The sequence below is a fragment of the Vulpes vulpes genome, chromosome 3, assembly GCF_048418805.1.
Source record: "Vulpes vulpes isolate BD-2025 chromosome 3, VulVul3, whole genome shotgun sequence".
In the NCBI taxonomy this organism is placed as follows: domain Eukaryota; kingdom Metazoa; phylum Chordata; class Mammalia; order Carnivora; family Canidae; genus Vulpes; species Vulpes vulpes.
The window spans coordinates 118,078,084-118,101,454 of NC_132782.1; the positions used below are offsets into that span (position 1 = coordinate 118,078,084).

The 23,371-nt window shown below is 43.6% G+C and overlaps 1 protein-coding gene across 2 annotated transcripts in view; it reads right to left on the reverse strand.

Annotated features, from left to right (window-relative positions):
* Positions 1 to 6,024: 6,024 nt before the first annotated feature.
* EEIG2 (EEIG family member 2) overlaps positions 6,025 to 23,371 on the reverse strand; it is an 84,850-nt gene continuing 67,503 nt past the window's right edge. For both annotated transcript variants that reach the window (XM_025996326.2, XM_072754460.1), the window contains 6 exons: positions 22,313 to 22,416; positions 18,572 to 18,667; positions 18,240 to 18,429; positions 18,004 to 18,131; positions 16,940 to 17,009; positions 6,025 to 9,829 (listed from right to left, as the gene is read on the reverse strand). In XM_025996326.2, the coding sequence (XP_025852111.2) occupies positions 9,787 to 9,829; positions 16,940 to 17,009; positions 18,004 to 18,131; positions 18,240 to 18,429; positions 18,572 to 18,667; positions 22,313 to 22,416 (631 nt within the window). In that variant the 3' untranslated portion in view covers positions 6,025 to 9,786. The remainder of the gene's footprint in view (positions 9,830 to 16,939; positions 17,010 to 18,003; positions 18,132 to 18,239; positions 18,430 to 18,571; positions 18,668 to 22,312; positions 22,417 to 23,371) is intronic.

Genomic DNA, 23,371 nt, shown 5'->3' on the forward strand with positions numbered 1-23,371 from the left:
GCTTGTCCTATTTCTAGGCCTCTGCATGACTTCTACCCATGGCTTCTTACCTGTTAGAGCCAAGGTTTCAAGCCCAGGCCAGCACTTTGTCCTGTTGTCCTCCAGGCTAATGGATTTACTTCAAGCTTCATCCCCTCCTGAAAACTTTAAAAACTCAGGGCAGCTCTGGGTGATAGAGATACTGTTCCCATTCCCATGACTCCCATGTCTTTGCAACATCAGGACCCACATCATTTCACTCTAATACAGTTCTTTGTACATGGAAAGGTTATTAATGCTCTAAGCCAGGTATCAGATCTTGTAGATGCAGAGTGAATCTTTGCAGCCTTGCAAACTACTGAGCTCTCAGGAAATTGCGCTGGAAAAGGCCACAGATAATGCGGATGTGGTGTGCCACTAAAGGCAGCTGTTGGTTTTGTCCATAGTTTGCTGTTTTAAAAAGCTGTACCTTTTAGCTGTGCGGAAATGGAGATCTTCATAAAGGGACAAATGCAATTAGAAGCTTCATTTCCATCAAAAAAAAAAAAAAGCTTCATTTCCTATTGGTGTAAACCCAAGTTGGGTTTGTTAGAGGCAAATTTCTGGCCCACTGAGTGTATGCTGGGAGCGATAACTGTCACGGGGAGTTCTAAGCAGTGAGAGTGCTGGCCCACAGTAATGTTGCTGATGAGTAGCTGTGTTCATCTTAGGAATGTCGTTAGGTAAGGGCTCATTCTTGTATCCAGGCAGCCAGTTCTCACAAGGGTATGTTGAGGCCTAGAAAGTGAACAGTCCTTTAAGGTTCTAAGACCAAGGGACCCCTGGGTGGCTCAGTGGTTGGGCCTCTGCCTTTGGCTCAGGATGTGATCTCCAGATCCGGATGGAGTCCTGCATCATGAGAAGCCTGCTTCTTCCTGTCTCTGCCTCTCTGTCTCTCAAATTTTTTTTTAAAAAGGTTGAGACCAAACCAAACACTTTAAGAAAAGTGGCAACCTTAGGGGTTAGTTACCTGGCTGGCTCGGTTGTGTCTGCTCAGGTCGTGATAGGGTCCTGGGATCAAGCTGCGTTGGGGGCTCCCAGCTGGAAGCTTGCTTCTCTGAGTGCGCCCCCCGTCCCCCCTCGTCACCTAGTGAGCGCCCTTTGTCTCAATCTTAAGTGGCAACCCTATACGTTGTAGAGTGTCTTGTGCTTTATATATAGAATAAGTTGTGTAAAGTTCTCACCAGATTTCAGGTGCCTCAATGTAGAGACCTGTTGAAATAAGTCTAGTCCTCCCCAGCCACTGTCTGTGTTACACTTGCTACTTGTTCTCCCTTTACTACCCCTCCCAGGGCTTCCCCCGCCTCATGTAAACACCCCCCTCCAAGGAGGGCAGTGTTAGACGGCCACCTCCCCCTCCTCCCTACTCTATTTTCCAGCAGCTTCCTGTGAAAGGGGACATGAGGAAACTTTAAAAGTTCGAATCCTGCCTAGCTATTCATGGGTTTCTCCCCCTGCGGGTTGCATGTTAGGCCCCTTCTGGGGAAATGTCTGAAAATCTTGAAGAAGCTTCCCTTTGCTTTCCTGTGGGGGAACTCCTACTGCTTGTACGTTGTCTTTTACGTGTTTACATTACAGGAAAGCAGAATTCCTGTTCTAAGACCAGGGCTAAATACTGGTTTGAGAAGCCTTTGGTTCCAGAGACTGCTGAGCAACAGGAAGCAGAATATCTGAGGTTTAAGCTCTGACTGAAACTTGATATTAAGGTGTCTGAAATCGTGATGAAGGTGGTTGCTACCTTTACCTGTAGTCGCCGTCCAGAACCCCAGAGAATGAACAACCCTGCTGATTAACGAACAACCCTGCCGATTAACAACTGTAAACACTGTAAACTGGATTTTTCTATGAACTAAGCAAATTTAAATTGCAAAAGTACTGTAAAAATGGAGACAATTCATAACCATCTAGAACTTAAACATCTGCCTTTGGGTCAGGTCATGATCCTGGGGCCCTGGGATTGGAGCCCCGTGTCGGGCTCCCTGTTCAATGGGGAGCCTGCTTCTCCCCTGGCCTCCCTACCACTCATGCTCTCTCATTCTTCTCTTTTCTCAAATCTTTTATTTATTTAATTTGTTTAAAGATTTTATTTATTCATAAGAGACACAGAGAGAGAGAGGCAGAGACACACACAGGCAGAGGGAGAAGCAGGCTCCATGCAGGGAGCCGGACATGGGACTTGATCCGGGGACCCCAGGATCACACCCTGGGCTGAAGGCAGATGCTTAACCGCTGAGCCACCCAGGGGTCCCTCCTTTCTCAAATTTTAATGATCACTTTTTTCTCAACAAAGCATAATGCAAGTTTATGCTAAAACATCCAGACTGTTAAGGACAAAAAAAAAAAAGTCCCCGAATAGTTTGTACTCCTGCCCTTCTCACTCCTTAGAGTCAATAAAGGTTCTTATATTCACAATAACTGGAACTACACGGAGATTCCAGTTTCGCAAGAACCAGTGCCCTTGTCAGGGGGCAGATTGTTCCTTCGTGTAGGAAAACCCTTGGACTGGAACCCAAGGCTTGTAAGGCAGGAAGAGCAGCCCTCAGCATTGTTCTTTGCTCCAAGGACTTGAGCTGCCCTGAAGGGCCATGGCCTGCGGTTGTGCAGGAGAGGAAGGCTTACCCGGCTTCTCAAGGCGGGGGAGTGTGGCCACAGCCCCTGCGGGAGCAGACGTGCAATGTGTGTCACCAGGCACTAGCACTGCCCGGCCCTTGATCTAAAGATTGCTCCAGTTGCTTCCATGGGCTAAGGCCGAGGCCCCGGCACTGCGGCTCCTTGAGGCTCCCGCGGCGGGCTCTCCCTGAGGTGCCCTTCTCAGGCCCGGGCCCCAGCCCCCCAGGCCCCCCCCCATCCGCAGCACCTTGCACCGCCCCGAGGGGCCGCGACCGCCCAGGCCAGGGCACCGCGGAACTGCCCTCGCGGCCGCCACCCGCTCGGCCAGGACGCACACTTTCGGGGCCATCCCGACCTAGGGGACACTCAGGGGTTTCCTGACATCTAGCAAAGCAAGCTCGTAGGAGCTGGAAGCCAGACACTTGTACAGTGAACGTTTCATCTCCGATGTAACCGGGCTCTGGAGGCCGCGCGTGCCGTCCGCCAGGCTTCCTACACAAATCCTCTTCGGGGTTGGGCAGGGGGATAGCGGGAGGAACCCCTTCCTCTGAAGTCACCCACCAGTGCTCTGCCCGTTTCCTTGGGCTCTGCGAGTGCCACCTCCCCGCGGGGCTGCAGTCCGGCCTTCCCCGTTCCTCCCCCTCCCCGTGTGGGAATGAGTCACACTGAGCTCTGGGCGCTCGCCCCGCTGCTCCCGCTCCCCGCACCCCGCACCGTGCTCCCCGCACCCCGCTCCCGGCTCCGTGCTCCCCGCACCCCGCACCGTGCTCCCCGCTCCATGCTCCCCGCACCCCGCACCGTGCTCCCCGCACCCCGCTCCCGGCTCCGTGCTCCCCGCACCCCGCTCCGTGCTCTCCGCTCCCGGCTCCGTGCTCCCCGCACCCCGCACCGTGCTCCCCGCACCCCGCCCCGTGCTCCCCGCACCCCGCTCCGTGCTCCCCGTCCCCGCACCCCGCTCCCGGCTCCGTGCTCCCCGCACCCCGCACCGTGCTCCCCGCACCCCGCGCCGTGCTCCCCGCACCCTGCTCCGTGCTCCCCGCTCCCGGCTCCGTGCTCCCCGCACCCCGCCCCGTGCTCCCCGCACCCCGCTCCGTGCTCCCCGCACTCCGCCCCGTGCTCCCCGCACCCCGCTCCCCGCTCCGCTCCCCGCTCCAGACCGCAGGTTCGACCCCCGGATCCCCTGCTTTGGTTGGAGAGGCCGAGGCTCCAGGGCCCTGTTTAGCCTCCTCCCTCGGGAAGCCAGGGCTGATCACCCGGTCCTAAGGAGGAATTCTTCTGGAATGGAGCCAGCGATCTTTTACTAATCCCATATCAAAGGAAGGCAATTGACTCTTAAGTAGGGAAAGAGTCTGTGACGCCTCAAAATCTTTTTTCCAAGTATTTCAATTGTGTAAAACGAGTGCTGGAAAGGGGCACCTGGCAGGCTCAGTGGTTAGAGCATGCAACTCCTGATCTGGGGGGTTGTAAGTTCGAGCCCCGTGCTGGGAAGAGAGTTTGCTTAAAAAAAACCTGATATTGAAGAAATGTATTTTTCCTAAGTTCCACAGGATATTAGGAAAGAAGGGCACACACAGGGTCACTTGGGAGAGTTGAACTGAATCACTGAAGCTAACTACCACAAGGTGGCACACTTTTCCCACCTAAAGGTAATTGCACTCTTGCTTTGAGAACTCCCCAATATAAATAAAAAGCAAAATAACTTGAAGATTCTTACAGTTTTACTTGAAAATAACTGCTAACTGGTTTAAAGGTCTAGTGGTGAAGTCAGTTGAAGAGAAATGGCAAAGGAGAAATCTCTAGGGGTTAAGGGCCTCGGAATGGGGTCTGAAGGCATTCACGCAGGAAGGTCTCAGGCTCCTTGTCCCGTGGGGCCATAGGGAGTAGAGTAGGTGTCATCGACTCAGGGGATGTCCACGTGTAAGCCTTTTCTGTTTCCTACACTTTTGTTACATTTAGTGTAACGTGGGATGGGTTAACTCTCCCAAGTTTCCTATCAGGCAGATGGGAGGAAAGGTTGGTCCATCCCTGGTCTGTGGGGTGCACCTGTGGGAATGAAGGAGCCAAGGGTGGTAAGGCGGGAGGAGGGAGGGAGAGAAAACACTGGGTGTGGAGCAGAGGGGTAAGCTCTACGGAGCCTGGGCCTGGGGACACCATGCCAGAGACGTGGGTAAGGAGTTGAGGGCAGATCAGAGGGCCCTGCGGCTTCTGCTGTGCTGAGGGCAGCAAGTTATCCCCGTGCCACCTCTCCCAGCACCCCACAGCTCCTGGCTCCTCAGTGCCAGTGACCTTTCATCACCCGCACTCTCCAGGACGCCAAGGCGATCTGCGAGAAAGACGAGAGAGAAAGACGTGGGGCCAAACCCATACTGAAGCACTGTTCTTTCACTTGCTATTGTTATTATTTATTTATTTATGTATGTATTTATTTATTTATTTATTTATTATTAATTAATTTACTTATATATTTAAAGATATTTTATTTATTCATGAGAGACACAGCAAGAAAGGCAGAGACCCAGGCAGAGGGAGAAGCAGGCTCCCTGCAGGGAACCCAATGTGGGACTCCATCCCAGGACCCCAGGGTCAGGCCCTGAGCCAAAAATGCAGGCCCTCAGCTGCTGAACCACCCATGCACCCCACTATTGTAATTTTAATGTCAGCAGAGGGAATGTGCTGGCACGGTTTTTCCTCTGAGGACTAGTCTGTACAGTGGTGACACTATCACTTAAATTTGTTTTTAAGATTTTATTTATTTATTAATGAGAGAGAGAGAGAGAGAGAGAGAGAGAGAGAGAGGCAGAGACACAGGCCGAGAGAAGCAAGCTCCATGCAGGGAGCCCGATGCGGGACTCGATCCTGGGTCCTGGGCCGAAGGTGGGCGCCAAACCACTGAGCTACCCAGGGATCTCCCTGAGTATCATTTAAGTGGGGACCTTACCCTCGAATAGTGGCATATTTATTGACCATCTTCGTGTCTAACACTAGAATTGAGGTATGCATGTAGGTGCTGCTTACACAGAGGCACAGTTTAGCTCGATATAAGCGCTTACTGTGCTATTTCCTGATAGCTCATGGCTTCTTGCTCACAGCCAGGAGAGTTAGTGATAGTATTATCTCCATCCTGGATTAGAAACAGGTTCAGAAGGGAGCTTGAGTTCAGACTCCACTCTGTCTTACTCTGGGGCCCATGCTCCCCCACTGCAGGGCGAACCTCAGAGTTCAAAAGAAGGGTCTTTCACTGGAGGATTCAGGTCTGTGCTATACCACCTGGCAATAAGTGAGGGGAAACTGTCAGGGAAAAGTTCTCCTGATATTTCACTTCTCTTTTTTTTCTTACCTTGGCAAGAAGCTGACAAGATTTCGGACAGAATCTTAACTGACACTTTATAAACACTGTGAAGTTTAAGATGATTTTTATTGAACAGGTATAAGATTCACCTTTACATTATTACAAATACAATAAAATTTTCTTGTAAAAAAAATTTCCTGGATTTATAGTCGTACAGTAAAACAAAGAAATATATAAATATGAAGGTCATTTTCCAAGTATTAGAACAATACTAATGGAATCACTTCCATAACAATTTTTTTCATAAACATTTACATGAATACGCACAAGTATATTAATTTTCAGAATAAGATGTATTTCCAAAAAACAATCAAACAATATATCCTGTGTTCCTCTGCATGGGATTTGGTCATTGACTATCAGCAAGAGAGTTCTGTTATATACGTAAGATGAACATAAACACTTGTAAATGCAGACTATATTGTCTGTGTAAATAAAAAATTTTGCCAGCTTTGTCATATAGGGAGTAGCTAGAGACCACCTACATGACTATTTAAAATATACTGTGTATATATTCTCTTAAGAAAAATCACATATATAAGGTAATAATAAGGCCTTTATTCCAGAGTAGTCTCAAAACTTATTTCATCCTTTATATTTTTAAAATTTATATTCTTAAACATCTCAGCTATTAAAATTATGCATAGTACCTAAGCCAACATAGAAAGGGGCATTAACAATTTCAGTTACAGTACTTGAATATATTCACAATGACGTACCATCTAAGAGAACCAACCAAGTATAATTTCTGAACTGTCTCAGTTAGACCTGTTAAAATAAAATGCAAGCCCATCATATAAGCCCAGTTCTTCCAAGCATTATTATAGAGGATTATGTAAGTGTTAGGTAGTCTAACACTTCAGAGTACTTAAATGAAGTATTTAATAGTGTCAGCTTGAGCTTGCAAAGTGGTCTAGTTGGCATGGAAATCACAGTCTAAAATTACTTCTGGAGCAATGTTTTGGCTGGAGGTTAGCTGAAGATTTGTTTTCCTTCTAGTAACAAATGGACTAAGTGGTGGAACTCGATGGCTCAGAGTTTTCCTAAAAAGTGAAACAAAATAATCTAAGTTTGGGTATCATTACTCTGATGGTATTTTCCTGGAATGAGATGATGGACTTTAGGATTCTTGGTCAAGACGTTCTCAGATTTTAAGTACTAATCCACACCAGGTGGAAGCCTGCAACACCACAAAGGGGACTCAACCATCAAAATGCAAACTGGTGGCCCAGGGCTGCTCTGCCCCTGTTACCCTTTACATCTGCTCTGGTTTCAGTTACCAGCTCCAGTCATGGGAAGTGTGACCTTCACAAGAAGGCTGGCTCTGATCAAGTCTCTGTATTCCCCCAAATAGGGTATTTAAGACTTCCTTATCTGACCACAAATAAATAACTTTAATATATCATTAATCTTTGTCTAGGATAGAATTAGAAAAAGACTGTTATACATTTGTAAATTCTCCAAGACTCAGTGATTTGAAATTTGACTTTAATATTTAAAGATCAATTTATTAAGATCTAATTTTTCAAACCAATTTCCTAAACTCCAAATGGAACAAAAAGGGTACTTGGTATTTAAAGAGCATTTTTTTTTTTTAAACAGCTACATGGTTAAGATATAGCTACACAGTACATGCTCTAAGAAAACGCAGTAAAGGGAGACATTTATGCAAACTTTAACAAGTATTTCTAGTGGACTGTAAATAAATGTGATTGCAAAGTATGCCAATGCCACACAAAATAAAATGAATCCAGACTTGCGCTGACTTTTCCATAACCAATGTATCTATTAAAATGATTTTTAAAAATAATTCTATATCTTTTTAAATACTGAGAGCCAATCTTGTATAAAGGTATCAGGCCGAGGGCAGGCAAGGATGAGTAAGATGGACAATGCCTGGATTATGGTATTTTTTATATATCTGAAGAATGTCCTCACTGAACCTCGCTTACAATTGTTTTTATCATTTTCAATAGTTTTTATCATTTCAAAACAGCAAAATTATTTGCAGAAGTGCTGATAAAAAATATAGCGTAGAAATAATATTTTGAAAATAGAAAAATATGTTCTTAAAACATGTCATAAATACCTCTAAACACTAGTTTCATATCTCTATTAAAAACTTTTACTCCCTCCCCACCCCCCATAATATATAATGGATGGATCAACTCACTTGATAATCATAGAGAGCAAGCAAGTCTTTTCTACTTAAGCTAACATTTTCCTTAAATGGTCAGGTAAATTTTTTTCCTCTCAAAATAAAGTAACAAAAGTATTACTAATGACTCAGAAACCCCATGTCTCAACATTCAAAAGATTCTAAAATGGGGTTTCACCTTTTTAAAAATATCTATTTGCTACAGAACTGGATTACTTTAGAATACCCAATCCTTGAAATGTTAAAGAACTAAAAACTGTAGCATGAGCTACTCAAAATTTTCCAAAGCTCTACATTTGGACATTGAAATATTCTCTTAATATATTTTCCCCTTACTTTGCCAACACCAAAATACCTAGACCAAAGTTATTCTAACATATCACATTTTTTTGGGCTTAGTTGTGAAAGTAAGGTCTGGTTCTATAGAATCTGCATTTTTCTTCAGTAACTGAGTGATTCCAAGAAAACTAAAACTTGTCATATAAAACCAGAAAAACTTCCCACCTGATTAAAAAAAGATGGTCTATCTGCTGAGCTTGTTAAACTGGATCCAGATCAGATATTCTTACTTTAAAACTATACTAGATTATGTTACATTCTATTGTTTCAAAACAGCTACTGTTATACGAACGAAAAAAATATAGTATCCCATCGTGGGGAATTATGTCCATGTCAGTAATGTCAAGCTGCTGTCCCCTGTCTTATCTGCACCTCCTTGGAATAATTTTCAGTTTCAGTAAGTCTGAACTGACACAGAAAAGGCCACTGTTTCCGATCATGCTACAATTTTCCTCTTGTCCTGAATTCTGACTCCTGAAACCAGCAGATTTATTCAGTTAGACAGCTAATAAGGTGCCTTATGGGAGCCTAACCTATTAAATATTAAACTTACTTTAAATCTCATATATAGTGCTAGTAGTTCTCCAGCTCATTTAACATTAACTAGTAACAATACGTATTGCATAATAATGGCATTACACTCATTCACATAGCTCAGACTTAAACACTTATTCCATTTATGACGGATACGTTTAGAATTAAGCATTCTACACGTTTAAATTGTATAACATTTTTCCCAAAACATGAACACCCAAACTTTATATCAAGTATTCAATCAGGAAGAGTTAATAATCAGTACAATAGTGTAGGTAGTATATAATATAGAAGGTTTCCTTAAGAGATTATAACTATCTTGACAGAATTTATAGGGTTCAAATTATTCACTTATTACTTCCCAAACATTAAAATTAAATAATTAAAGCCCAAACCTGTTGAGCACCTCTATTACAGGTTTTACACTTCAGTACTGAACTATACTCAGATGCATAGTGTTGTTTTCCCACCTGGATATTTTGAAAGAAAAAGCAGGCTTCATTATCCTGGGCTGTGACCACAGAAACTGTGTACCCCTAAAGACATGAGGCACAGCACTTTGATACTATGGTTCTGATGCTTCCTTTTGGTGGGTGGGACAGGATGGTGGTGGGCACTTTCAGAGAAGAAATCAGTGTTGGCTTTCCTTTAAATCGAGGAACATGCTTCTTTCATAAAATATGTTCATTTTCTCATAAACGCTTGAATGAAGTGCCTCAACAGCTTGACTGCCCACGTCACAAGCCCCCAGGGAAACTTCAGTTTACCAGCTTGACTTCTAGCGTTTGATCACAACTTGTTCATAAGCTCCAGACCCCACTCTACAATTGGAGGGAAAAAAAAAAAATCAAAATCTTGAGTTGTAACGCTTGAAGTTGTTCTAGTTAACCCTGTGCTTGAAGAGATGGTGAATTAGGCATTTTCTACTAGCTTTGGTTTCCACAAGGTTTAAAGATATCACGGATAGAAAATACTTGAAATATTAAATGTTTATAAACAGTATATTGGATTAGTCTAGTCACATTTATTCCTACAATAATCTAGTACTGTTCCTAAATCTTGACCTGTGGCAAGAAGTCTTCTCTTGAAACATGTTTATATATAAATCCTAGAAATCAGTCAGTCTCATCCAAGAGTATATACTGACTGGCAATTTATCCAGGCCTTGCAGAGTTAACGGATGATCATTTTTAGGGTGTAGTGTCTTAATTTACCTTTCTAGAAAGTACAAGAATCCTTTTAGTCAACATGCCAACGTCTTTATTTTTATTTATAAAGGATTTTATTTGACAGAGAGTGAGAGCAAACATGCAGACCCAAGAGCAGGGGGAGGAGCAGAGGGAGAGGGAGAGTAGGCTCCCAACTGTGGGGCTTAATCCCAGCACCCTGAGATCATGACTCAAGCTAAAAGGCCTTGGCTTAATGAGGCACCTAGGGGCCCTATGCAAATGTCTTCATATGTGGTCAGTAATATAATTTATACTGGTGTAAAGATTTAAAGTGATTTTTTAAAAAAGATTTATTCATTTATTAGAGAGAGTGTGTGTGAGACTGTGTCTCTGCCTCTCTGTGTCTCATGAATAAATAAATAAAATATTAAAAAAAGATTATTTATTCATGATAGAGAGAGAGAAAGGCAGAGACACAGGCAGAGGGAGAAGCAGGCTCCACGCAGGGAGCCCGATGTGGGACTCGATCCCGGGTCTCCAGGATCAGGCCCTGGGTTGAAGGCAGCGCTAAACCGCTGGGCCACCCAGGGATCCCCTGACTAAAACATTTAAATGAAGTACTGGCCTCATCCACATAAGGTTTGTTACTGCAGGTGTACCTACGGCCTTGGCCCTATGTTATAATGGAATGAACACACACGTTTCCTGTTTCTTCATCTGGGAGGATAAAGATTTTCTACAAGTCCATAAAAGCACAGCGTCTTTTTGATGGCAGGTGAGTTTATTTTTAGATGAGGATCCTCAAGCCCTCCTGAGTGTCAGGAGGGGAGCTGAAGTAGTGGTGTTGCATGGAAGGGAGGGTATTATTGCTTCAAGTTATCACCAGTACCCATCTCCTCATGAGTCAAGATGCCAGGGGCTGCATTACCTGGCCATTTCACTGTGAGTATGCCCGAGATCAGTAAGACCAGAGGCAGCCACCATGACTGGTCTCTTCCCGTAATGGAATTTTAAGAGGAAATTCTAAAAAATGGGAGTAATGTAGTGGTTACTAGCCCACTGTGGACTGAATTGGGACTTCTCAGTTGACTGCTCAGAGGCTCCTGTTCTTACAGATACATTCTGCAGAAGAAACAGGAACATCGTCAACAGAACACCAGTGACCAATCATTCATAGCTACAATCAGAATTTGAAGGAACCTTGGTGAGCACTGCCCCTGCACACTGGCTTTCAGAAGCCCTAAAACAGTTCTATTCTGGCAATGATGGAGTAACAGGATCTAGACTTTCCCTCCTGCCTTTTTTTTTTTTTTTTTTAAGATTTTATTTATTCATTTGAGACAGTGGGGTGGGGGAGAGAGAGAGAGAGAGAGAAGGGAAGGGAAGGGAAGAGAAGGGAAGGGAAGGGGAGAGAAGAGAAGAGAAGAGAAGAGAAGAGAAGAGAAGAGAAGAGAAGAGAAGGGAAGGGAAGGGAAGGGAGGGGAAGGGAAGGGAAGGGAAGGGAAGGGAAGGGAAGGGAAGGGAAGGGAAGGGAAGGGAAGGGAGAGGAGGGGAGGAGGGGAGCGGAGGGAGGAGGGAAGGGGAGGGGAAGAGTGGAGGGGAGGGGGAGGGCATGAGCAGGTGGAGAGTAAGAGGGAGGAGAAGCAGATTCCCCACTGAGCTGGGTGCCTGACATGTGGCTTGATTCCAGGACCTGGAGATTACAGCTTGAGCCCAAGGCAGATGCTTAACTATCTGAGCCACCCAGGCACACCGCCCACCCCTTTTTAAAAGATTTTATTTATTCATTTGAGACAGAGGGAGAGAAAGAGAGAGAAAGAGAAAGAGAGAGAGCATGATCAGGGGGAGAAGAAGAGGGAGGAGATCCCTCCAGCTCTAAATAACGAACATTTTTACAGAACATGTAAACAGTTTCACACCCTGGACAAAAGGCAGTACAGGACTGGTCCTGAGAGAAGGGAAAGCAATGAAGAAAGCCCCAAGTTTCCTTCAGGGTCTTTCCAGCCTACAGTGCCAGGAGGGCCCAGACATAGCCAGGTGGTCTTTCTGAGTGCAGGAGTCAGAGCTCTTGGAGGCTGGGGCTAGAATCTGTAGGTCAACAGAAGGAGGGGTAGAGAGAAATAATGTCTGGAAAACTTCTAAATTTGATGAAAATTGTAAACCACAGATCGAGGAAGCTCAATGAACCCCAAGCAGAATAAACACAAAGAAAAACACACCAAGGCACATCATAACTAAACTGCTAAGAACCAGTGATAAGATTTTATAAGTGGCCAGAGATGAAAGAAAAATCATATAGAGGAATAGAAACAAATGAAAGCAGACTTTTTTTGGTTAGAAACTGTCTCAAAGGCAAGCGGGGAGGGGGAACCCTGCAACCTCCGTAGGCATCGCTGAGCTGGTCAGGCTGCATCCGCTAAGCTTCAAGTGGATTACCAGGGATGCTCCTCCCCAGGTCTCCACTGCTTGTTGCTCTGTTCTCTTCATTCTCATGGGTTCCCTTTCTTAACTACGTGTGTGTGGTTCTTGTGCCTCTTCAGTGCCCGAGTAAACGATTCTAGTTTCCTCCTATGCTGCCAGTTTCTCTTTCAGAACAGATCTACTGCTAACATATTACTTCTTCTGATACACACTGACTAGTGACGGAGAGCCTATGTATCCAAGTATTGTGCTAGGCACTTCAATAGATGGTTCTCCACAATAACTCTTCAAGAGACCCTTAATGAGTGCATATTAAGTACTTAATGTTTAAGCATGCCAGATTTTGTTTTAGTCATTTACATGTGTCACCTCGCTTAATTTAAGCCTTGCAACTCTTATGAGGTGGGTTCTGTTATTGTCACTATTTTGTATTTGTAGGTGAGGAGACTGAAGCAGAGAGAAGAGGGATAACTTACTGAAGATGCATAGCTGATACTTGGTGGAGTTTGGGACCGAACCTGGGGATCCCAACTCCAGAGCCTGTGTTGTTAACCCCAGCAATATGTCTTTTTGGCGGCAAGTAAGAGATGTGGTTTGTCAGGATCATAGCCAAGCTGGGTCATGGTGGCTAAGCCAGGAATGAAACCCATGTCTGACTGCATTGCCCATTCTCTTTTTTAAAAATTTCATTTATTTATTCATGCGAGACACAGAGAGAGAGAGGCAGAGACACAGGCAGAGGGAGAAGCAGGTTCCACGCATGGAGCCCGACGCGGGACTCGATCCAGGACCCCAGGATCACAGCCTGAGCCAAAGGCAGACACTCAGCCACTGAGCCCCCCAGACGTCCCCCATTCTCTTTCACCACGATACACTGTCTCTAACATTCCTCAGCCTTTCTGTGGCATATGACGCTAATCATTTACTTCAACTTCTAATTATCACTTTAGGATTTCATGCATTGGGTGATGATTCTTCTAACATTCATTTGGAAAGGGAGTGGGACTCAGAATTATGAATGCCTTTATATCCTAGGTTCTAGATATTCTCTCAAATGGAAATTATTTTTCTTTCTTTGAAAACAACTATATATACACAACTAGTCTAGCAATGAGAGCTGTCCGTGTCTCAGGCGCTGTGTTAAATGCTTTCTGTAAGTTATCAAACTTAATACTCTGCAAAATCCTATGAGTTAGGTAGTATTTATCACTCCCATTTTTCAGGTGAGGAAAGTAAGCCTTATAGAGGTTATTTACATCAGTGAAGCAGATAGGGGCAGAACTCTGCCTTAGATGCTGAGCAGCCTGAAATGAGAGTAGAGGAAGCCTGTGCTTTGGGGCATTTACCATTTTGGTCCCTTTTGGTTGGAACTGTATTGTTTGCTGTTCTTCTACCTAAATAATTGCTAGAGCTTATGGAGTACATTATGTCATTTACTCTTTAAGTCAATCCTATGATTATTCCCACTTGTCACCAGGGGCAACTAAGATTCCACCAAGGTTAAGAGATTTACTGAGTCCCCAAAATGGTCTGGCTAGGATATGAATTCTTTAACTCAAAAATACATGTTCTTTCTACCATACCTATCACTGTCCTCATAAATGTTATTTTCTACCTGTCCCTGTCTTCGCTCCACTCTCCTCCCCACCTCCAAATTATGGCTAGTTTCCTAAGAGCCCATTAGATAGATCACTTTCCTGCAAAGAATGATCAAACTGTACATGTGATAAAAAAGGATAATGAACTCTTGGTTGTGGTGATAGAGGCCATTTACAATGTGGCTTTGAAAAAAAAAACAAAAAAACAATGTGGCTTTGAGATTGTTGTCAACTCAGGTCCCACAGCTCCCTTCATGTGCCCCTCCTCCGAAGTACCTGTTTATTGGCAGCTCCCTAAGTAGGTTATACTATTCACAAGCAGCAAGGTATGATGGTTCAGTACCATGAATGTGTTTGGACTCAAAGAGACAGGAGTTTGAATCATTTTTTCCCCCAAATTTTTAATGATTTTTAAAAAAGATTTTATTTATTTATTTATTTATTTGACAGAGAGAGTGGGAGAGAACACAGGCAGGAGGAGTGGCTGGGGCAGAGGGAGAGGGAGAAGCCAGCTTCCCTCTGAGCAGGGAGCCTGAGGCAGGGCTTGACATGAGCCAAGGCAGCCACTTAACCAACTGAGCCACCCAGGTGCCCCTGAATCTTGGTTTTATCACTTATTAGTTTTAAGGTTCTGGGAAAATTAACCTCTTTTTTTTTCACTTTTTAAATACTAACAATAGTACTTTGTGAGTAATAAAAGAGATAATGTAAGAACTGAATGAAACACATACATGTGCATATATAAAAGCTCAATAAGGGATCCCTGGGTGGCGCAGCGGTTTGGCGCCTTCCTTTGGCCCAGGGCGCGATCCTGGAGACCCGGGATCGAATCCCATGTCGGGCTCCCGGTGCATGGAGCCTGCTTCTCCTCCCTCTGCCTGTGTCTCTGCCTCTCTCTCTCTCTCTGTGACTATCATAAATAAAATAAAATTCTTTAAAAAAAAAAATAAAAGCTCAATAAGTGTTATCTAAAATTTTTCTTTACTTATTATTATATGATTATATATTATGATTATTATGCCTATAAGTTCATTCTATTTGAACCTATTACCAGGAATATTTGTCTTCCTCATATCTACCTGTTAAGCCCCGCTTACCTTTTAATTCTCCCCAACTCTCTTCAGGTGTCAACCTTCTAGGAAGTTTTTTCTGTGTCAGTGAGGTCCCATCTCTGTCACTCAGAGTTTCCTCTACTTCTCTGTATTATAGCACTTACTATATTACTATGAATTTTAGTTTGTCTATCTCACCTGCTAGAAAGAGTCAGATAATAAATATTTTAGGCTTTGTGGGCCATTGTGGTCTCTATTTTACTACTCAACTCTGCTACTGTAACATCAAAGCAGCCATAGAAAATACATAAATAAATAAATATTGTCTTCCAATAAAACTATTTTTACAAAAATAGGCAGTGGGCCAACTTGGCTTACAGGCTGAATTTGCCAAACCCTATGTACTAGGAACAAAAACTAGCTGAGGGTGAACTGGGTCTGTTTTGTATCCTTACCCATGACTTGGCCTAATAAATAGTTACTGAGTTTAATGAATGGATAAGTCAGTGAGAGTTAACGAAAACTATAAATTGTGCTTACATCCTCCATAAACCCCAGTTAAAATGAACTATTTCCTCACAGTCTCTTTATATGTCCCTCTCTTATTTACCTATCACATCTGATTGTAGGAATTTACTGTATCTTTTATATCTTTTAGACCTTGCAATGTGCTGGACACATAGGAGATACTCAATAAAATGAGTACTGGTGGGGAAAATGAATGAGAAATTTTTTCAGGTTCTGAGCATTAGAGAATAAAAATAACTGTCTTGGACCGACTGAGGGGGCACCCTAACACAACTCCGACTTATTCTGGAACTCTACATAAATATTACACAAAAATACTGAGTATCAGGGATGCACGTAAGGGCAGAGATCAGAATTCCTAATGTGTTCTGAGCACTTGTGCTCACTAAGATTTGCTGCAGTGCTGGGAATCAATGATAGGTCTGGCAGGTGTCTTTTCTTCATCTGAATCTGAACCTCATGTCTGCTTTGTTTCCTGAACTTTTCTTAGTAGGTATGTTAGAATCTTGTAGGGTGGAGAAAAGAGGAGTACAAAAAAAGTAATATTATGTGTGTGCTGCTGAGTGGCTGTGAAACTGCTCATAACAGACAAGGTCACTGACTGAAATGCAGTTCTGCTTTGCTCTTTCTAAAATATAAGACTGAGAACCCTTTTCTAAACATCTTTTTTCATTGCATCTTGCCCAGTGCTCTTCTGGTCCTATATTAATACACTCTAAAGGCACATTTAAGAACACCAACAAATAAACATATAAAAGAATTTCAAACATACTCAAGATAAGGAAAACTCAGAGTTGCAGTTCTTCTCATGGAAGCAGTATATGTGTTTTCTAGCCACAATCTTTTTTTTTTAAATTTTTTTAAATTTTTATTTATTTATGATAGGCACACAGTGAGAGAGAGAGAGAGAGAGAGAGAGAGGCAGAGACACAGGCAGAGGGAGAAGCAGGCTCCATGCACCGGGAGCCCGACGTGGGATTCGATCCCGGGTCTCCAGGATCATGCCCTGGGCCAAAGGCAGGTGCCAAACCGCTGCGCCACCCAGGGATCCCTCTAGCCACAATCTAATGTAAACTTTGTAACCTTCATCTTTCACTCAAGAACATTTAAAAGAAAAATTCAGTGTATTCTTTATTTAATAAGATATTATCAGGACCACATACCTGTTTGGAAGATGATGGCTGCCGAAGGTTGTACTTCCCCCAGGACCCACAAATAACCTCAGGCCTTCTTCTGCAATTCATATTTAAAATATTTGTTTTAGGCACACTTATTATATTATTGTCAAATAATATTCCTATTATACTCAAAATTCTATTTCGTGTTTCAGTTTTATTAATCAAATAAAATTTTAAAAGCTACATGCACGTTTTCAAACAGGCAATTTAGATATCTTAATAGTTATTTCTCTTCGACTTCCTTAAAGCTATCTTTAAAACTGAGTAAGGAAGACATCTTTTCCTATACATTTCCACAAGTAAGGTTTAATTATTTCTCTTTATAACCAGTTACATAATGAAACTAAGTCCATTGTTAACTCTTCTCTGTTCACACCAGCCTGAATAATTACACCTTTCACTGGTAGCATGTAAACTTTCAGCCTTAGTGCAAATGCAGAGGAAGGAATAAAGGATTCTATTATTCACTATCATCTTAAGATCACCACCTAACCCTCCAAATTGCACAGTGATATGGAGTACTTGTGTCTAGTTATGACACAGCAGATGCAGACATCCGCCATAAGGTATATGAACATGGTGGATGTTGATGCAGACACAATAAGACCTTTCTTTAAGATTGATGTTCTTTTTTTTTTTTTTTTTTTTTTTTAATTTTTATTTATTTGTGATAGTCACACAGAGAGAGAGAGAGATGCAGAGACACAGGCAGAGGGAGAAGCAGGCTCCATGCACCGGGAGCCCGATGTGGGATTCGATCCCGGGTCTCCAGGATCGCGCCCTGGGCCAAAGGCAGGCGCCAAACCGCTGCGCCACCCAGGGATCCCAAGATTGATGTTCTTAAACTAAAGTTCGTTCTTTTCCAAATTTAAAATCCATTCCTGGAAATAAATGAGCTATGAAGTTATCCTCAGATTTTCATGGGCAATTAACTTTATTTTACACATGTCCAATAGTCAGTGTGATGTAGAGCTCCTTTCCTGCTGAGCACACGGACCACACAACCCTGGGGTGCAGACATGTATGTACATTTAATGTTATCTACGCACCTTCTGCACTGGAATCTAGGCTGAAATCTTGACTCTGTAGTATTTTCTCCACAATATCATCTGCATCCACTCTGGTGTCATCAACTCGCTTCAGCTGAGATTCTACAGAATCTTGCTTCACTGCGCATCTTTGCAAATAAGTAAAAAAAAAAAAAGTTTCCTCCTTTTTCTTATGTTATAAAGACAAAGTTGTTTTTTTTTTTTTCTCCCGCTTTACACGCAGACTGAAAGGATACCTGCTGAGCAGTTCTGAAGCTGTATCTTCTCTGCCGGCTATATCAAGATTTGGTTCGGCTATTTTTTGCTCAACTTCATCAGACGGTTCTAGAATGCTTTCGATTCCTGTTGATGTGCTTCCTACTGACGTGTTTCTCCTGTGGCAGAGCTCCGAGAAACTGGATGACCGGGAGTGGCATGTGCTATACCCTGCCAGAGAAGAGCACTTTGGATAAACTACTGCTATCAACTACAGTGCAATCAAGTTTTCTTCTCCCACACCCCAGCAGTTTCAAGTAATCCTCTAGAGTCATAAATGTCAAGGGAATTCAACGGCTCCGTTAGCCTCTACCTGATACTTTCGACTGCTGGCTGGCATAGCTTGATGTTCTAGAATGTCCACAGGCACCAAGTTCCTCGGGAACGGAGGCACTCTTCGCTGAAAGATCTGCAATATGTTATAATGCGATGTTACTATTACTGTCGACAAGTCAATGGTCAGTTTGTATTCTTTTTTTTTTTTTGTCAGTTTGTATTCTTATCTGCAGATTTTAGAAACTGCCAAGTTCATTATCCAGAAAAATTAGTTACTGAGTGAAAGAGACCCTTTTAAATTGGCACAATTAAACAACCGCTTAGCAAGAAATACAAAAAAACTTAAATACCTTAGTTTATTAAAGAAATAGTTTTTTTTTTTTTCGTAAGATTCGACAGCACTCTATCTTAACCATTTCGGTTCTTACGTTCAGTATTTCTCTAATAAAAATGAGTCAGATGTATTCTTATATTCACAAAATAGCCAGGTTTGGGTATGCTTTTTGAGGAAACCTTGCTCTCAGAAACCCCATCACGGCAGTAAACTAAAGAGTACTTTGTTACTTTCATGTTAGTGTTGCTAGTGCTAGGCTATAATTTGGGAAAATGTCTGTGGTTTAAATCAACACAGCATGGAGTGTAGCAGTGACAATAAAAGAATAAAAGTTCTCAGGAACTGATTATAGTATTTAGTTTCAAAGTAAATGCACAAAAAAAAAAAAAGAAAAAAAAAAAGAAAAAAGAAAAGCCCCAAAGCCAACCCAGTGTCAAAGCCATTCCTAGCAGTTCCCTGATAATATGCATATTCCAGATGCCAATTATGTCTTTCCAGAACCAGGTTCCCCAGAATGCAAAACTGTGGCCATTTCCATTATCATGAAATATTTAGAAACTAGAACTGATTTTTCATGTTAGAGGCAACTGGAAGCCAACTGAGTAACACAGCAATGATAGCAGCAGTTCTATAAATGATATTGGATGCAGCCAGACCAAGAAATGCTGCCAAACAAGGAAGCTACTGGGGCGACCTAGCCCTTCTACAAAGGTTTCTCACTTCTGACAGGCCAAAAGATAGAAATCCAAACCAGCAAATCTAGTCCTGTGTTTAGGACACAAAAGTGAACTACAGCAAGATCGAAACCCAGTATTGGCTCATATTGAGAACTATATAGGACTGACCATTTACTCCTAGAGTTGGCTCAGATTTTAATTTATCCATTTATCTATTGATTTTCAAAATTTATTCATTCAATAATTATTTGTTAAGTTTTCACCAAGTCAGGTGCCAATAGTATACAAGACATGGGGGGTACAAAATGCTCAGGGCACCTGGGTGGCTTGGTGGTTGAGCATCTGCCTTTGACTCAGGTGGTGATCCTGGGTTCCTGGGATCGAGTCCCACATCGGGCTCCCCAGGGGGGAGCCTGCTTCTCCCTCTGCCTATGTCTCTGCCTCTCTCTGTGTCTTTCATGAATAAATAAAATCTTAAAAAAAAAACAAAATAAGGGGCAGCCTGGGTGGTTCAGTGGTTTAGCGCCACCTTCAGCCCAGAGCCTGATCCTGGAGACCTGGGATCGAGTCCCACGTCGGGCTCCCTGCATGGAGCCTGCTTCTCCCTCTGCCTGTGTCTCTGCCTCTCTCTGTGTATCTCTCATGAATAAATAAATAAAATCTTTAAAAAAAATAAAAAAAAATGCTCAGAGGTTAGAGGTAGAAGCAGTTAGAATACAATGTGGCAAGCACTAAAATACAAGCTTCAAAGGACAAGTACCCTTGAACACTACCTGGTGTGGGGGGGCACAGCTTCAAAGAGGAGGTTAACTCTAGGTCTTTAACAGTATATACAAACTCTAGCAAGACTTGGTTGGGAAAAGGATTCCTCATTTGCTGTGAGCAGACAGTCTGGTACAGTCAGAACATTGGGTAGTTAGGCAGATGACTGAAGGGAAAAGAGAGATGAACAGATGCCTGGTAGTGAGGGCTTTCTACGGGTTTAATGAAGGAAATAATTCAATGGCTTTCAGCAAGGGTGTGACATGACCAAATCTACATCCTGACAACAGGATGAACAGTGGGTGAAGTGAAGGTTTTCAGAGTAACCCAGTTGAGAGTAAGAGGTGGTCAGCAGGCACAAGTGGCTGGGCTCGACTTGCTAGGGTAAGAAAGACAAGATGCAGGAGGAAGAGTTGGGAATACTCGTGCCAGTTGTGCAGACCCTGAGGTGCCTGAGGACACCCATTTGCTGTGCAGTGAATTTTTCCTGTGCCCCTGGCATTATGCTGGAGGTACAAAGACAAAACCTGATTGGGAAGAACCTGGAATCTAGCCGAGGAGAAAGGAACGGATGGATTTCAGTATAACACGGAAGGAACACGAAGTGGGCCTTCCCAAAAAGCATTTGGTAATGTGCACCTGGAGTTTAGGAGGGAGGTCTGGAGGCAACACAGATCTGTAAACCAAAGCTTTTGATTTATATTCACTTTTACATTTATGTGATAGTTAAATCCAAGTCTATAGAGGATATTGTGCAGGGACAGTGAGTAGAGGGAACAGAACCTTGTGAAACCTCAATATTTAAGAAGAAGGTGGAAGAAGATGAAGAGGCCTCTGAGGAGCTAGGGAAGGAAAGGTCAGAGAAGTGGGGACGAAGGGAAAAGAAGGCTTCAAGAAAGAGGCCACATCAGTTGAGAGCAGAAGAAATGCCCACAGGTGGTTTTGACAGTCGTGTTACTGGAGGCATCACAAGGCAGGGCAAAGCCAGAAGCCAGGTGGCACACGTATTTAGGGATAGACACCCAGCAGGTTCTTCCTAGAAGTCTGGCTATAATAGGTATGAGAGAGGGGAGGGGAAGACGGGAGAAGCAGGGGAGGCAAGGCCACAGAAAGGAGAGCACAAACCCACAGAAGAGCAGTAGACAGAGGATGTAGGGTCAGTGAGTTTTGTTTGTTTGTTTTTAAATAAAGAATTCAGAATATTTAAGTACTGCAGAGGAGGAGCTAATGGAAAGGTTTTAAGTCGAAAAGGATTCACTGATCCTAAATCAGGAGATTTGTAGTCCTTATTATCTGTAAGAAACCTTATCTTTGCATATCTGGAAAGGTGGTGCAAGTGTTAATCCGCATCACTACACCCTTCTTTTTGTTCTTACAAATAAGAGCCCTCCTCACATCATATGAGAGAAGGAAGGAAACTCCTAAATCCTTTTTCTTTCAGCCAATTTAACATTTTCCCCCACCCTGTTTGGTTCCCGGAGCGGACTCTGACTGTGGCTGGGAGTGTCCCGGTATGGCCCGGGGCCCAGCAGCATCAGTGTCCCCGGGGACCAGGTAATGCAATTAGGCCCCAGCCCTGACCCACCGAATCAAATGTCTGGCTGCAGGTTTAACGAGCGAGCGCACCAGGTGAACTCTGATGCCCACTCGTGTTTGGGAACCACCGACAGACAAATGTGATCCACGGAGGAGAAGCAATGTCTGACAGCTGGCTGGTGCAATGGGCCAACTCCTGTAGTATCCTGGGGCATCCGGGGGGCCGCGGTACACAACGGGGGGCGTGTATCACTGCAACATCTAGCTCTTAATCTGTCAGGGCCTAACGTTTTAGACAAATGAAGCATTGGCTTAACCAAAAATTGCATACTTAAAACTGCAAAATTAAAACTCTTTCTGGCACATTTCAAGCCATCTACCCACAGAATTTTAAATGTGGGTGGGACTCTGGGAATCTTTTAGGGTGTCTAATAGGGAAAAAACAAAACAATGAGCCACACACCCATACCTGCTATTCCAAGATGGATTTTGAGAGTCTCTCCACCTTTTCTGTCCTCTTCCAGAGATTCAGATTCACCAGCAATTGGTATAGACATCGATGTAGAAGGAGGCCTATGAGTAAACAGTTCTAAGGATCAGAACTTGATTGACAGGTGAATGAATCTTCAAACAGTGTTAAAGACTGGTCGTGAAGTCAGTACACAGCCTTAAGTAAGGTGCCTGCTTTTATGTTACCTGTTTGAGGGTGAGTGTAAGAAAAATCAACCAATACGGGCAGCCCGGGTGGCTCAGCGGTTTAGCACCGCCTTCAGCCCAGGGCCTGATCCTGGAGACCTGGGATCGAGTCCTGCATCGGGCTCCCTGCATGGGGCCTGCTTCTCCCTCTGCCTGTGTCTCTGCCTCTCTCTCTCTCTCTCTCTCTCATGAATAAATAAAATCTTAAAAAAAAATAAACAAATACTTTATGTAATAGCATCCTCAAAACTGGCATAAGACTTATGGGGGAAGAAAAGGATTTTTGCTTAACAGGAGCTGTGCGGCCAGAAAAGGGCACTGCCTTCATAGAGTCTGGGAAAGACAGAGGGGCTCTGTGTATCCCCAGCACCACTGGGGAAGATGCTTCAACCATCAACTCTCAGAGAAGACAGGGAGGTGTCGGAGGCAGAGAAGGGCATCAAGCCCCCTGTATGTGAGGTTGGCAGAGGTTGGTGGGGGGGAATACCTCATGCTTCCTGCTCCACGGCCTAAGTTCCCTCGCTGGTACCCATGGTTTTAACTTCTGCCTTCTCTGTGAACAGTTTCCTTGCCCCAGGGGGAGTCTGTAAAAAGCTCCAGTTGTACAGATTTGCTTTTTGGGCTGGATTCTCTGCGGGTAGGTGATAGATACATTTTCACTGGCTAATTCAAGGCTCTTATCTCCATGTGGAAGCTGTGAAGCAGGGAGGGGCAAGTTTGAGTTCTAACAAGAACTTTTCTTCATTTAAAAAAATAAGACATTCAGGGATCCCTGGGTGGCGCAGCGGTTTGGCACTTGTCTTTGGCCCAGGGCGCGATCCTGGAGACCCGG